Source organism: Lissotriton vulgaris, chromosome 8, assembly GCF_964263255.1.
Source record: "Lissotriton vulgaris chromosome 8, aLisVul1.2, whole genome shotgun sequence".
NCBI lineage: Eukaryota > Metazoa > Chordata > Amphibia > Caudata > Salamandridae > Lissotriton > Lissotriton vulgaris.
Window position 1 is genome coordinate 697,318,655 of NC_141696.1, and position 15,182 is coordinate 697,333,836.

The following is a 15,182-nucleotide window of genomic DNA, read 5'->3' on the forward strand; positions in this document are numbered from 1 at the left end:
TGGTTAGTCATAGTGTCCTTAAAGAGTTTCCTGTCTGCATGGGCCGTCGTCATTTGTTTTTCTACTGCCCATTCTAGTTTTTTCCTGACCGCGTATGAGCTGCTGTATCAGGTTCTCCATTCTTCGTGGATGTGGAGGCGTTACTATCTCACTTCTGACACCACGTGTGGTGTGGTGGAGAAGGCGACAATGAGACAGGGAGTGATTTGCTACAGGATTTTATTGTAGAGTTCAGTATTATAGGACAAGGTCCTTGAACAACAAAAAAACAAAACAATATTCCTTTATAGGGCGTCTTCGCTCTCTTTTCGTCAGAGAGCAGGGGTCATCTGGGTTTCAGGCTCCCGAGAACAGGAAGCGTTGATCCAGTTGTGCAGTAATGTCAAGGTCCGGGAAATAAAGAAAACCTGGGAAGACTTGATCAGGGGCGGGTTTCTTCGATTCACAATAGGTCAGGGAGAGGGAGTGAATGACTGTGCACCCAACCAACACCATGATAGGCGCTGATTCCTTCACTGTTTTACGTGCTCTGAGGCTTCTCTCGGTGTGCTCACCCTACTCTGGTGCCCCGGTGCATCCGCCCTGTACCCCCGGTTATCCCTTACATCAGACCACCCCCAGCTGGCCTCGTACGTTGTGAAGCCACGACACTCCTGGGCCGTGGCCGCTGTCAGCGCAGTGCCAAGAAGTGTCCGGCTCCCGCTTTTCATAGTCCTCAAATGGTGGCTTTCCCCCGGACTGGAACTCTTTTTCTGCGTCGTGGCAGACCAGCGGCTCCCTGAGTCCCGGTGCAACGACAAAGGTTTGGACGTCCCGTTCTCTTAAGACTCCTCGGGGCTCCTCTCCAGCGTCTTCCAGGCGAGCACACCATTCCTCCTGTCTCTTGCTCTTTGAACCTGACGCGATCATATGACCACATCACGTGATCGGCAGAGGGAGCAATAGCCGGAGCCTGAAAACAGAGGAGGGGATATGGAGGCAGGTAAAAGGGCAAGCGTTCGTGTAATAAGTCAGAGGAGGCAGGATCATTAAGCAGCTCTTCGTCACAGCATCTAATAGGTTTCCTTGGTGTTAGGCTCACTGACACTTCAGATCCCACTGTAGAACCCTCATATGTTGCCTGACGAAGTGGACGAGCAGAATCCTCAGAGCTATTCTCACATCGAAATGCACGACCGAGGCTGAAACATCAGCATCAAAGCCCGAACGTCCTAGACTTGTTGCAAAGGTGGAGAGGATCTGAACTACACCGCAACCAGAACAGACCCTAGAAAAGAAAGCCTCTGCAAAGGAAGCAGTGTGACTTCGGCTCATTGATCAACAATCCCAATGATGTCAGGAGGTTCACCATCATTTCATGGGGGTCTATAAGGATTAGTTACTTACCTGTAAATCCCAGTTCTTATCCAGGGGTATACTCATCAAAGTCATAATCTATGAATAATCCCCGCCCATGTGCGGGATCCCGGAGCATACAGTCTGTCTATGGAGCGGGAGGGACGCCTCGCCCTGTGGAAACTTTTCGCTGATTCCTTGGAGATATATAGTCCTGCAATGTGACTCCTCACACATCCATCAGGTACAGATCTCCATAACACCAAGAAGTTGAATCAAAAAGTGGCTTTATTTTTCCATCGGCATGACGCGTTTCGGCCGTCAAAAAACGGCCTTGATCACATGGCTTCAAATGACCAATGGGGGTGTTTATATACTGTGCTCAAAATAAAGAAGATAATAACATCGGATCACATGGGTAAGGGACATAGAAAAAATACTAATCTACACATATGCACTGAGTACAAACTCAATAAACCAAATTATTATATACATACATGAGCTCATTCTAAACAATGTCTAAACATGTTCTTGAAAAATTTCATCTTTGATAAACATTGTTAATCCGATCGAATTTGCATTTCGGAAAAAAAATAAAGTGCAAGTGCATAATTTGAGCTCAATGTTGAACTATGTAATGGTATAGGAGTATGTACAAAGAGGTGCAAAAATAAGCTCATTCTATATACCTCATAGGATTATTGCTAATCATGACGTATGTGTGAATTACTGATATCATGTCCCTGAGTGATAAAACAAACCCAACAGATGTTATTAAAAACAAACAGTGCTCAAGTGCTTTGAAGTGCATAAAATACTCGCAGTATGTACACATATGTAATGATTTCTTCCAAATCACAACAATAGATGTCATGTTCCATAATGTACCTGCGCTAGTGCTATGAACCAAACACAGTTAAAAACATTTATAAGGCATTGCCGCTGATGCTGTGAGTTCACTATAGCCATAGTGACTAAGTAACAACAATTAATATTTCAATAGAGAAAAAAAATATTTCATCAACAAGACTCAGACAGAAAATATATATACAATGACCTGAAACTTAATATGCATTGCATTTTGAAAGGGGAGAAACACTCCAAAAGAAAGAGTTACACAAGTCAGGGGAAGGGGAGGCATTAAACAAAGTCCTACTCAGATAACTACATGACAGGATGATGGAATCAAGTTTACAAGAAAACTTGTAAATCTTCCCCCCTATTGAGCCCATTAGGTATTCTGGTGTTTAAGAGTACAATGTATTTGCTCTCAAGTTGTCTCAATGCTTTCTCACGATCCCCTCCCCGGATATTCTTGGGGACGGAGTTAATGACAAAGTAGGTGAGAGGATTCAAGTTCTTGGCATGTACAAGTTCAAAATGGCGGGCAACAGGGTAATTTGCATCAGAGTTAACTATTGCCCTGAGGTGCTGTAATATGCGATTGAATACCTGTAACTTAGTACTGCCCACATACTTAAGCTTACACGAGCACTCTAATACATAGACAGCATAATCAGTGCGACAGGTATATAGTTCTCTGATCGGTGTAGGCATGGGATTAAATGGAGACTGAAATTCCACCGTGTACACACACACACACATATATATATATATGAAAAACTCCCATCCACAAAAGAAAGGACAGAGGCCAGAGGGATTTCCAGGGAAAGGACCAGCTTTATTCAGCGAATCTCAGCAATGTTTGGCGAATGCATTTCGGCGTAGACCTTCTTCAGCGCCCTGTCATTGCGTGTTCAGCCTCAACAAAATGTCCCGATACTGCCTGCATTTGAATGCTGATCCGGGTGCTCCTCCCCCAAGCTTAGTGAGCTCACCTGTTGATTGCCGTTTGAATGGACGGACTTCAACTCCCAGAATGCCAAGTATCAGTCCTTCTGGGTCGGTGGTGTGGGGGAAGCCGATTGTGTGGCAGGAGACTTGTCCAGGTGGTGCAGGTAGGTTGTGGGGCTGTACATCGAGGTTCACCAAAGTCCACACGCCTCTCCCTGGGTCCTTCGGACCGCCACTGCCCTCGAGTCCAAGTCGGCGATGTAGGCAGGGACAGCCGTAGGCTACAGCGTCCAGTGGAGGTAAAATACCTCGCTCCGCCCGTGCTTTCCTGAACTGGAAGGCGGACCCTGGAACTCTCGGTACCCGAGCCAAAGCGGCGCTGTAAACAGCACAGGTGTGCCAGTTAACGTCCAGGTCACTTGTGTAGCAGGGCCATCTGAAATGCTCCTCTGGCTGGAGCATAATACATGAAAAACTCCCATCCACACATATATATATATATATATATATATATATATATATATATATATATATACACACATATATATATATATATATATATACATACACTCTGGGATCCTGCACAAGGGCGGGGATTATTCATAGATTATGACTATAGAGGAGTATCCCCTGGATGAGAACTAACCATGACAAGCTCATCTTCAATAGCCAGTCATCGAGGTAAATGGTAAACTGCTATTCCCAACCTCCGACGATGGACAGCGATCACTACCATGACTTTCGCAAACACCCGAAGAGTGTGGGTAAGGCCGAAGGGAAGCACAGGAAATTGAAAATGCTCCTGGTTAACCTTGAACTACAGGGAATATCTGTGAAACTGCAGGATGGACACATGAAAGAAGCATTCTTGCAGGTTCAAGGCAACCATCCAGTTTCCCCAATCCAAGTCAGGCATAACTTGGGCCAAAGTGAGTATTTTGAATGTGTCCTTCTAAAGGATAGCATTCAGAAGATGAAGTTCCTAAAACAGGATGAGGGCCTCCGTCTTTCTTTGGCATGAGGAAATAGCGGGACTAGCAGCTTGCCACTACCTCTGAGGCCGACATCCTCTTGATGGCCCCTTTGGCCAACAGAGTTGCACCTCTTTCAACAAGATAGGTAGGTGCACCTTGAAAGCTGCACTGGAGTGGGAGGGAGTTTAGGTGGGATGGAATGGAATGACTGTCCATATACCCACTGGACGATCTGGAGGACCCACTTGTCAAATGGGATGGACTGCCACCGAGGAAGAAAATGTTTGATCCTGCCTCCCACTAGGTGGCAGTGTGACACTAAGGGAAAACTAAAGTAGATTGGAGGCTGATGCTGCAGTGGTGGAGGGCTATGTTGAATGGTGTCTGTGGTGACCTGCATGATGCCTGCTTGTTCCCCCTCATTATCAAAGAAAGGACTAGAGTGATTACTGCTGTGATGCCTATAAGGCAGCCACCTAGCGTAACCTCGAAATCGTCATGACTGCTCATGAAACTACTTTTAGGGGTAGGAAAGCCCAAGGAACGTGCTGTAGCTCTGCTTGCTTTAAAGAGCTCCAGGGCAGAAACAGCTTTTTGGCCAAAGAGGTGAGACCCATCAAAATGTATATCCATTGGGGTCACCTGTATGTCCCCAGAAAAGCCAGCGAAGCACCCCACTAGTGCCCACCGTACGCCCCAAGCAGTCACTCGCATACAGGCCAGCCTAATGGCATACTTTGCTGCATCCTGAATCGTTTGAGCCAAAGAAGTCGGAAACTGTTCCGCGACCGCGGGCAAAATCTTGCTAGCCAGGTCTTAAAGGGTGTGTAAATAGCAGCCTAATAGGCAAACCGCATTAACAGATCTCAATGCCAAACTGTCAGAGGAAACCAAACTTTCTGAATACCTCAGTCCTTTTCAACTCCCCATCCGGACGGGTTGGAGCGAATGCATCACAGTTAACCTTACTGGTGGACGCTTGGACGACCAAACTCTAAGGAGTCGTAGAGGATAGATCTGCAGGTGGTGACCTGATTGGAGGGCCCCTATGGATTCTTTGGGCCAGACGGTCCACTAGAGGGACCAGAAGAGTACAAATAATGAGCACCATGGCCTCCTGAAAGGCCTCAACCTTTTGCATCATTTATGTCCTGGCAAAGTCCAGTACAACAGGACCAGATGTAGGACTGGCTCTGCAACTAGGGATCGGGAACGAGATCAGTTGGCACCTTGCTGCCCTCCAGATTTCTCTTTGGACAAAGCAAGGCGGGATGGGGTTGAGTCCCGTCTTGACTTGTATTTCTTCTTGGAAGTGCCCTTACTAGACTACTTTGACCACAAAGAGGTCTTGCTGTGGGAGCGGTCTCATGAGTGGAACAAGTCCATGCCCACAACTTGGAGCAGAAGCAAGACTTATGACAGCGTTATGATTTCTTTCGGTGTTCAGAAACATACAGATTTGTCTGACTAAACCAGATTGCCTTCGGGTGACTGAGGATACATTCTTCGCTGTGAACCCAAAGGATAGAGGCAGAACTAATGGGGGTCTGTCACCAGCATCTGCTTCCAACAGTCACAGCATGGTTTGGGCCATGTAGACTTCAGAGTGGACATCATTCTCACTGTACTTTCGAAAGGAGTTAGTCAACCAACGAAAGGGAGCAGAGCTCTAGATCAGCATACAAAGGCAGGGAAAGAAAGGAACTGATGTCGGGACACTGGAGTTCGCTTACATGCGGCACCGCTTTGTCACCTCCGGGGCGGAACGAGGCCACCGTAGAGCCACATGATGCAGACTCTAGGCGCGAGGAAGCACTGCTATGAAAACTTCCAGATAAAGTGTGGCACCTGCAGAATATTCTAAAGGAATCTGAAGTTATAAGTATCCATCAAACATAACAGCAGTGCTAGATCTATTGACAACTTCATAGATATGGTGAGAAAGTCATTGATTCTCTTTACCCATTGTATAAAAGTACTGTCCCTCATAATCCAGGTGCACAGTACAAGGTGAAGATGGGTTGCGAGACTACCACTGGGTGGTGGCAGAGATGATCAAACCAGTTTTAATCTACCGACACAAGGGAGAGAAGAGAGTGAGTCTAGTAATTTTTTTCCAAGGGTTATAAGAACCTAATTTACCACCTATTCCAAACTGGAAGTGCAGAAAGGAGGTGCATAAAAATACTACTTACAGTGAAGGGAAGTATCAGACTGTTCAAGGTCTTCCATCGCCAACTTCGAAGGCATTGAGGGATCATTTGTTTCTTGACATTCTGCCTGGTGGAGATGATTACTGAAGAGAAAACATAAAGGCAAATACAATAAACAACCAACAAAAATCACAAACTTACCGGTCAAGTCGCAAACTATTACCAAACAGGTGACCCGGGCACTCCAAGTTCCTGCTCCCTCCCTCCTCAACAACTGGTTGGGGACCTTGTTTTTAGTATTAGACCAGGCTAGTTCCGGTCAATCATAAAAAGAAATTGGACTAGCTTTACATTTTTAAAGGGCTCATAGAGATGCCCCTCCATGCACCTGGTCTCTTCATCTCCCCTCATTTGTGGCATTACATTGAAAATATCCAAATATACAAAAGCAACGTTCCGACCAGAGTTTGAATGTAACTACCCATTTTGGCCAAAGACAATTGAGGAATTATAGCCATATGTAAAGAAAAGTAGTTATACTATTTTAATAAAAATTATTTATCTTATGAAAGAAGATATACAGTAGATCAGTAATCCAACTTATTAGCCTCAGAACTGCCAGATGTGCCAAAGGAGCCTGGCAGTAAATAAACTCCAAATTAAACTATTTAAAAACACAACTAGCATATTAACACAGATGTGTTTGCCTGGCATTCACAAGCAACAGACTGCCCAGCACTACCAGTCTTTCAGAGGTACAGCCATGTTATCAAATCTCAATTTTCCCTTGTAGGCCACAGTGTAGCAACAAAAGAGAACTGTAACGAAGGCACAGACAATTCTCTCGTCGGGAAAGCTTCATTGCTACCTGGAAAAAATGAACTGCACCAACATCAGTTACTTCACACAGAAGAAACTGATGCGTAGTGTAAATAATCTTTTCTGCCCATCAGTTTCATGAATATGAAACCAATGGTGGGTGAGTTAATCTTTGTGTGTGGATACAGCGTGAATAAACTGCCTGTTGCTGCAGTCTGCTTCAATACGAAAAACACTAAAGTGACATTAGTAGGGTATGTTCTAAGAAGAGAACCACTGTCATTTACCCTTTTAGGCAGGGATGAATGGGCCAAATGGAAATGCCATTTGTGTCGGCATATGTTCAGTTACATACCAGGCAGGTAAGTGTAGAAGGAGCCACCAGAGGGTTGTAGGTTGGGCTAACGGGGGGGGGGGGGGGGGGGGAACACAACATTAGAAATCTGGATGTTCTCTGCACTTACGCCACCAGCAGAGGAACAAACTAATAATAGTTTTTCTCCGTTTTGGCATATCTTGGGGAAGCAATCGCTTAGTCAGTCTTCGACAGCCACATACAGGTCTGAAGAGACCAGACCAAAATATTATAAAGATGCATGGAGGTTAACCCTCACCTCAAGAAGTAGGCAAACGTAATTTGTGCTCTTGCTCACTTTTTTCTCTGAGCCTTTGGTCTAATACAACCACAAGGTGCTGATGGAAGATTTCAATCTCTGCTGACATGCCTCGGTCACAGCCTCTATCAATCAGAATGGCCCGGAGGATGGTGGTAGGATGCCTGGTAGCTTTAAAAAAAAATATTTGGACAGAGTAAAGTATGATAGTTACCCAGTACCATGTAGATTTTTTGTTTGTAGATTCATATATGAGGGCATCTAGGCGCTATCCATGGGCGCGTGGAGATTAAGTGATTTGCCAAGAATCACAGGATGTTGAGCCGATTTAGATTCGAACCCGGATCCCCTGCTCCCAAGTGGGCAGCTCTGACCACTGCGCCACATCCTCTCCATGTGGGAGTATGACTCTAAGACAGGTACTTTGTAATATTTTGGAGATACCGGTGTTGATGGGAGTGATAGTAAGGAGGCAGAGAGAGGAAGGTAATTTTGTGTACTGCTCACCCTGGACTTCCTTTCCCGTGCACAAGTGGTCCAGAATGGTAAATAAGCCAAAGTTGGGCATATCCATCCACATTACTTAAACATTATGGGTGAATAGATTCCTTTCCTGATTTAGATGGTGCTCAGTGGGAGGAGGGGACACATGGTGGTGTAGTGGGCAATGGCTAGGTATGTAAATGTGCCAGTGACGAACAAAGTGGTGACTTAATGACGGAACAGGTGTTTTTGAGGTGTTTATGGGCGTGGAGACCAGGGCTGACTGCTGGAATTACATCTTATTGTCAATCTCTGAAAAAAAAGTTTCTTATTATTAAGATCGTTCCTCTGAGGATTCTGCATCAATCAATGGAAATTCCCATGGGTCTGTCACTGGCTATTTTCAATAAACTTTAATTGTGCATGCCTTAGATCATACATGTCAAGAAGACGACATGTGTGAGCTCTAATACGCCGACCAGGCCATACTCTCAAGGTGGATTGGTTGGCCTTTATTTGTTGTTATACTAGGCAGCCTCCCAGCCTCACTGCACTATACACTAGGTTATAATAAACAACCTCAATTAAAAGAGTACGTTAAGAAAGCTGGATTGTCCTACAAATCCCCAAGTATGACTCTAGCAAATGCCTACCTCTGCTTCTCGGAGGGTTAAGATTTGATTGCGTCTGCACAACCAACATGGCAACAGAGCTACTTGACTAATGTCTCAATTGCTTTTCTTACTGCTGCGTGTTCTTTGGCATATTTTGGGCCAAAGAGTCAATCAAGTCTTGCAGCCATTATCAGTGTTGCTGGAGTAACTTTCTTTTAATGATGGCACAGTACTCTTGTGAATAGTAAATATCTGATTAAGGTCTAAGTCATCAAGACGTATGGCACCTTCGCCTCTATTTTGTAAACTACTACATGATGAGAGACACAAAGAGGAAACGACAGGCTGATTCTTCATGTCCACCCAATATCCTCCAAAAGGATCAACATAAGGCACAAGATGCTGATTTTACCGGGATGTTGTTCTATTCCACAATTCATAGGGAAGAACAGGTCGGAAACTATTGAACTTGCCCTCAATGGCCAACTGTTTTAAGTGACTTATAGTGACTAACATGGGTACACTAGACACCCATCAGTGGTTGCAAAATACAAATATTATTCATAGTATAGTATGTTGTTCGTCTGTACTATAGCATGGCTAGGTTGCACAAAATTGATGTAAATTATCTGACTGCAAGCCACAGCTGCCTTGTGGCTCACCCTTTTGGCTGGGCACTGCGGTCTTGTTTTGATTGGAGGACAGTAGTATTTTTAATTGGCACAGTATTTCGTCAACTGCTAAGCTTTATAGATGGTGCAGTTGCTTGCGGGAAGGGGTCAATTTATTGGTTGGTACTTAAAGTGCATAATGGATTGCGAACATATGTGAATTTTGTGTTGTATGATGCAATCCTAGAGTTGGTTGTTTGAATTCTATTGGTAAATGAATAACCAGAATGACACTGATGATGATGATGGTGGTGTTTTCTCCTGCGGTTTGCGTGGCCAACCATAATGATACTCCTGGCTGACATTCAAGATAGTTCTGATTGTTTATTATGATCATGCTGAGCCACCCACTTGTCTGTAATGTTTTTAAAGTATCCGTGATTACTTTTATATTTACCACAATGGGATGCCGACTTGCTTTTTGTCCTTTAAAAAGTTTAAGCTAAAAAGAACACGTTACTAACCTTCAGTAATGCACTTTCTGATGGTTACTATATTGAGTTGGAGAGTCCTCATCTTAGAATATCCCTCACACTCTAGATTTAATTTGGAAACTTTTCACAGCAATACTTCCACATGCAGCTAGGTGGCGTCATGCAGCTTCACGCTGACTCGAACCGAAGTTGGATCAGGGCCAACAATGGCATTGGCACCAGGTCATCCTCAAATGCCCAATGCGTCATCAACACCTTCATGATGGCAGGAATCAGAGTGTAATGTGGGGCCAGAGTGGAAGTCTGTACCAGAATCGATACAGTGCCAGTAATGAGTAACAAGGGGGCAGATGACACTGGGGAGGAACCAGACAGCATTAACATCATTGGATGCCCTTGAGGTCTCATGGTGCCCGATGGAACGCTACAAGTGGAACAAAGTGCACAAGAAATGTGAAGCATGCCTTCTTTTAAGGCCTTAATTTGCTGCAGCATTGGAAATACATTTGGGGCACATTAGGATAAACTGCGGCATCTGTTCCATAACTGGAGACGTTGAAAGGTTTGGACGTGAATCTTGACATCCTTGCATCTTCTCATTGGATTCAGAATTGAGGGATGGAGCAGAGTCCCACTTTGCTTTACTCTGCGTGGACTTTGGATTACTGGAGCGCAAAGTTGAATGGGTGTGGAAGCAGCCTCGGGATCGAGTCCAGGGCCAAGACTCGGCGTGAGTAGGACTTATGAGAAGGCCGTGACGCCTTTGGCAATACACAATTTTGCCTTGCAGTCTTGAAACACCTTCGAGTCGGTGAGTCCCACATATAACACGACTTGGAGAGTTGTGTCCCAAAGGCAGGCACCAAAGACACCTCATGTGGGTTCGCGATGACATCTGTTTCCTGCACGCGTCTTCAGTGGAGACATTCTGCCAGATTCATCAAAGACCCGTTTTGCGAGTCTTTAATAGCGATTCATAAGGAATCGCTATTACAGACTCGCAAAACAGGATTCATGTGGGAATCGCAAAATAAAATGCGATTCCGACACATTCCTTATTTACGATTAGCAAATTGCTAATCGCAAATAAGGAATAAAGGCCCATAGGAATGAATGGGGAGTTATTCCTTATTTGCGATTAGCAATTTGCTAATCGCAAATAAGGATGCGATTTCAAGGGTGCTAGGGGTGTCCAAAGGACACCCTGTAGCACCCCTGAAATGTAATCTACATTGGTTTTGCGCACACACATGTCCAAAGGACATGTGTGTGTGCAACATGCAACTTAGAGAAATGCATTTAAAAGCATTTTTCTTAGTTTTCGCTATTTACCACGAGGTTTGACCTCACGGTAAATAGCAGCCCGAAATTGCGAATTCGCAATTTATAAATGGTTAATGAATTGCATTTAAGGAATCTCAAATAGAGATTCCTGTAATTCCTCGCAATTTAGCGAAATCGCATTTACCGATTTTTGCATTTGGGATGATGAATCCCAAATGCAAAAGTTGCGCTCGCAAAGGGCCAGATTCTCAGAATCTGGCCCTTTGCGAGCGCAATTAAGCTTCATGAATCTGGCTGAATGTTACCTATCACACCGAAAGATTGTTTAGAAATTGTAAAAAAAAAAAAAAAAAACAGGAGTGGAGGACGTCCGGATCCACATAAAACAAGCATTTGCAATGCAATAGGTCTCGCATTATTTAAGTTTGAGCTATTAGCATTGTAAATGGCAATTGTTTTTTGCTTTATGCTATATTTTTTTTTTACATAAAAAGCTTCATATAAAATATGTTTTATTAAAGTTATTTATGCAGTATCTAAATTTTGTTTGCATAAAACAGTATAATAATATCTTAGTAAAAAAGTCAAATATTTTAATGGAAATTCACCAAACGTTCATTTATGTGTTGGTTTTGAAAATAGCTAAATTAATAGCTTTGTCATTTACAATGCCAATAGTTATAACTTTCGCAAATGTGACACCTATAGCATTTGTAATGCAACATTTGTATTTACGTGACTTAGATGTATTGATATTACAAATAACAATGGCTTTTAATTTTTTTTAATACTTAATAAAAGTGATTGTAATTTATAATGGCAATAGCTTAAACTTTTGTAAATAACTTTTGTGAAGATTATGTTCAGTGTATTTTATTGTAACAAAATCCAAGAACAGAAGTGAAATATTAACATCTTTTTGTGACATTTGTAATAAAGCTTGAAACATTGAGAGAACATATTTGTGCTGTGGTGGTGCTGAGTGATGCTGTGGTGGTGCTGAATGGGGCTGTGGTGATGCTGAGTGATGCAGTGGTGGTGCTGAGTGGTGCTATGGTGGTGCTGTGGTGGTGCTGAGTGATGCTGAGTGATGCTGTGGTGGTGCTGAGTGGTGCTGTGGTGGTTCTGAGTGATGCTGTGGTGGTTCTGACTGATAATGTGGTGGTGCTGAGTGACTGTACTCACTGTCACTCTGCACTCACTGTCACTCTGCACGCACTGTCACTCTGCACGCACTGTCACTCTGCACGCACTGTCACTCTGCACGCACTCTGCACTCACTGTCACTCTGCACTCACTGTCACTCTGCACTCACTGTCACTCTGCACTCACTGTCACTCTGCACTCACTGTCACTCTGCACTCACTGTCACTCTGCACTCACTCTGCACTCACTGTCACTCTGCACTCACTCTGCACTCACTGTCACTCTGCACTCACTCTGCACTCACTGTCACTCTGCACTCACTGTCACTCTGCACTCACTGTCACTCTGCACTCACTGTCACTCTGCACGCACTCTGCACTCACTGTCACTCTGCACTCACTGTCACTCTGCACTCACTCTGCACTCACTGTCACTCTGCACTCACTCTGCACTCACTGTCACTCTGCACTCACTGTCACTCTGCACTCACTGTCACTCTGCACTCACTGTCACTCTGCACTCACTGTCACTCTGCACTCACTGTCACTCTGCACTCACTGTCACTCTGCACTCTGCACTCACTGTCACTCTGCACTCACTGTCACTCTGCACTCACTGTCACTCTGCACTCACTGTCACTCTGCACTCACTGTCACTCCGCACTCACTGTCACTCCGCACTCACTGTCACTCTGCACTCACTGTCACTCTGCACTCACTGTCACTCTGCACTCTGCACTCACTGTCACTCTGCACTCACTGTCACTCTGCACTCACTGTCACTCTGCACTCACTGTCACTTCGCACTCACTGTCACTCCGCACTCACTGTCACTCTGCACTCACTGTCACTCTGCACTCACTGTCACTCTGCACTCACTGTCACTCTGCACTCACTGTCACTCTGCACTCTGCACTCACTGTCACTCTGCACTCACTGTCACTTTGCACTCACTGTCACTCCGCACTCACTGTCACTCTGCACTCACTGTCACTCTGCACTCACTCTGCACTCACTGTCACTCTGCACGCACTCTGCACTCACTGTCACTCCGCACTCACTGTCACTCTGCACTCACTGTCACTCTGCATGCACTCTGCACTCACTGTCACTCTGCACTCACTGCATGCACTCTGCACTCACTGTCACTCTGCACTCACTCTGCACTCACTGTCACTCTGCACTCACTGTCACTCTGCACTCACTGTCACTCTGCACTCACTGTCACTCTGCACTCACTGTCACTCTGCACTCACTGTCACTCTGCATGCACTCTGCACTCACTGTCACTCTGCACTCACTGCATGCACTCTGCACTCACTGTCACTCTGCACTCACTCTGCACTCATCATTACTGTTCCTTTTGTGGCATAAAACGGGTACCTCTTCTGCGTGCACTGGTTTATGTCAGAGGAGCTAAGCTTGGTCAATGTCTGAACAAAATGGCAAAATGATATGTTCCTGCAACAGCACCAGGCCGTAGATTAGAAGCTACGAGGTAAGAGACAAAATGTACCCGCAATACCAAAGTACTAAACGTTTCACTGTATCTTGGAGGAATGTACTTACAAAAAAAAAAATCAATCACCCATAACAACGAACCCACCCGACCCGTCCTTATCAAAACAGATCAGACGAAGACTTGATGGAGAGGGCCAGGCACACAACCCGGCCATCGGTCGCCTGGGAAACCAGATCCATCCACGGCTCAGGAGTCCTCTGTGCGTGGACAGGGTGTACTCCAGGAATCAAGTCCGTGCAATTGTACCTAATAATTTTCTCATAAAAAACTCACTGCGCATTCCACCCTCAACGAACAACACGCTTGGCAAAACAACATGCACGGCAAAGGAAACCGGCCGCTCGCACACTCTCCTCTCCTGCCTCCTTGTATCATACCAAGTCACGGACATGCGCAGACGTCGTGATGCGCATTTGATTCAAGTATTTTACAGTTTTATAAAAAATACTCACTGCGCATTCACCAATCAACGCGCGCGGGAAAGGAAACCGCCGCGCACACGCTCCTTTGCCCTAAGGTAAGCAATTACGGCGGACTCCCGCTTTCGTTTTCCGCCGGCCTGCGAACAGGAAGTCAGGCAGGCCGGGCGGGACAACCGGAAGTAGGAGGGCGGGAGCCTACCCCGCCTCCCACGGAAGAGCCGCGATTGTTTGGCGCACCGGAGCAGGCAGGAGCCTACCCTGCGCCCCGGTGCCGAAGAAGGGAAGAAGAGTCTTGCTGCCGGTGGGAGCCGCTGCACTGAGGATGCCGGTGAGTGGGGCGTCGCCTTGTTGGGGGGGGGCGGGGGGCATCTGTGTGCGCGCGCGCGGCGGCGGACTGTGTATGTGTGTGAGCGTGCATGTGTGTGTGTATGTGTATGTGTCCTGGAGTCTGTGTGTATGCGTGTGTGTGACGGGGGGGGTTGCCTGTCTGGGTGCCTGCGTGTCTGTGTAAGTGTAAATGCGTGTGCGTGTGTGTGGAGCCGAGAGGAGAGGGGCTGGTGTGTGTGGAGGGGTCTCTGTGTATGCGTGTAGGTGACGGGGGTGTGCCTGTGTATGCGTGTGTATGTGCGCATGCGTGAGTGCTGTGTATGCGTGTGGCTGTGATGTGCGCATGCGTGAATGTTGACGCGCGTGCACGCAGCTCAATCCACGCTCGTCACAGTTTTGTGTCCCTCATTCCCCCGTGTCAGCCGACTATAAGTCTCCGCCCTGGACGCATCCTTCGGATGCGAATTCCAGGGCGAGACCTAAAAAACGCAGAAAGAAAGAAACTGAAGTTTGAGCAGAAACTTTGCTTATACGTGGCTCTACGTTCACCACTACCAACGGTATGGTGCCATCACGGTGCCACCTAGCGGA

At 45.8% G+C, this 15,182-nt stretch overlaps 1 protein-coding gene across 2 annotated transcripts in view; it reads right to left on the minus strand.

Annotated features, from left to right (window-relative positions):
* Window positions 1–15,182, minus strand: part of OFD1 (OFD1 centriole and centriolar satellite protein) — a 718,676-nt gene that overhangs the window by 231,428 nt on the left and 472,066 nt on the right. For both annotated transcript variants that reach the window (XM_086934564.1, XM_086934563.1), the window contains exon 18: window positions 6,299–6,399. In XM_086934564.1, the coding sequence (XP_086790690.1) occupies window positions 6,299–6,399 (101 nt within the window). The remainder of the gene's footprint in view (window positions 1–6,298; window positions 6,400–15,182) is intronic.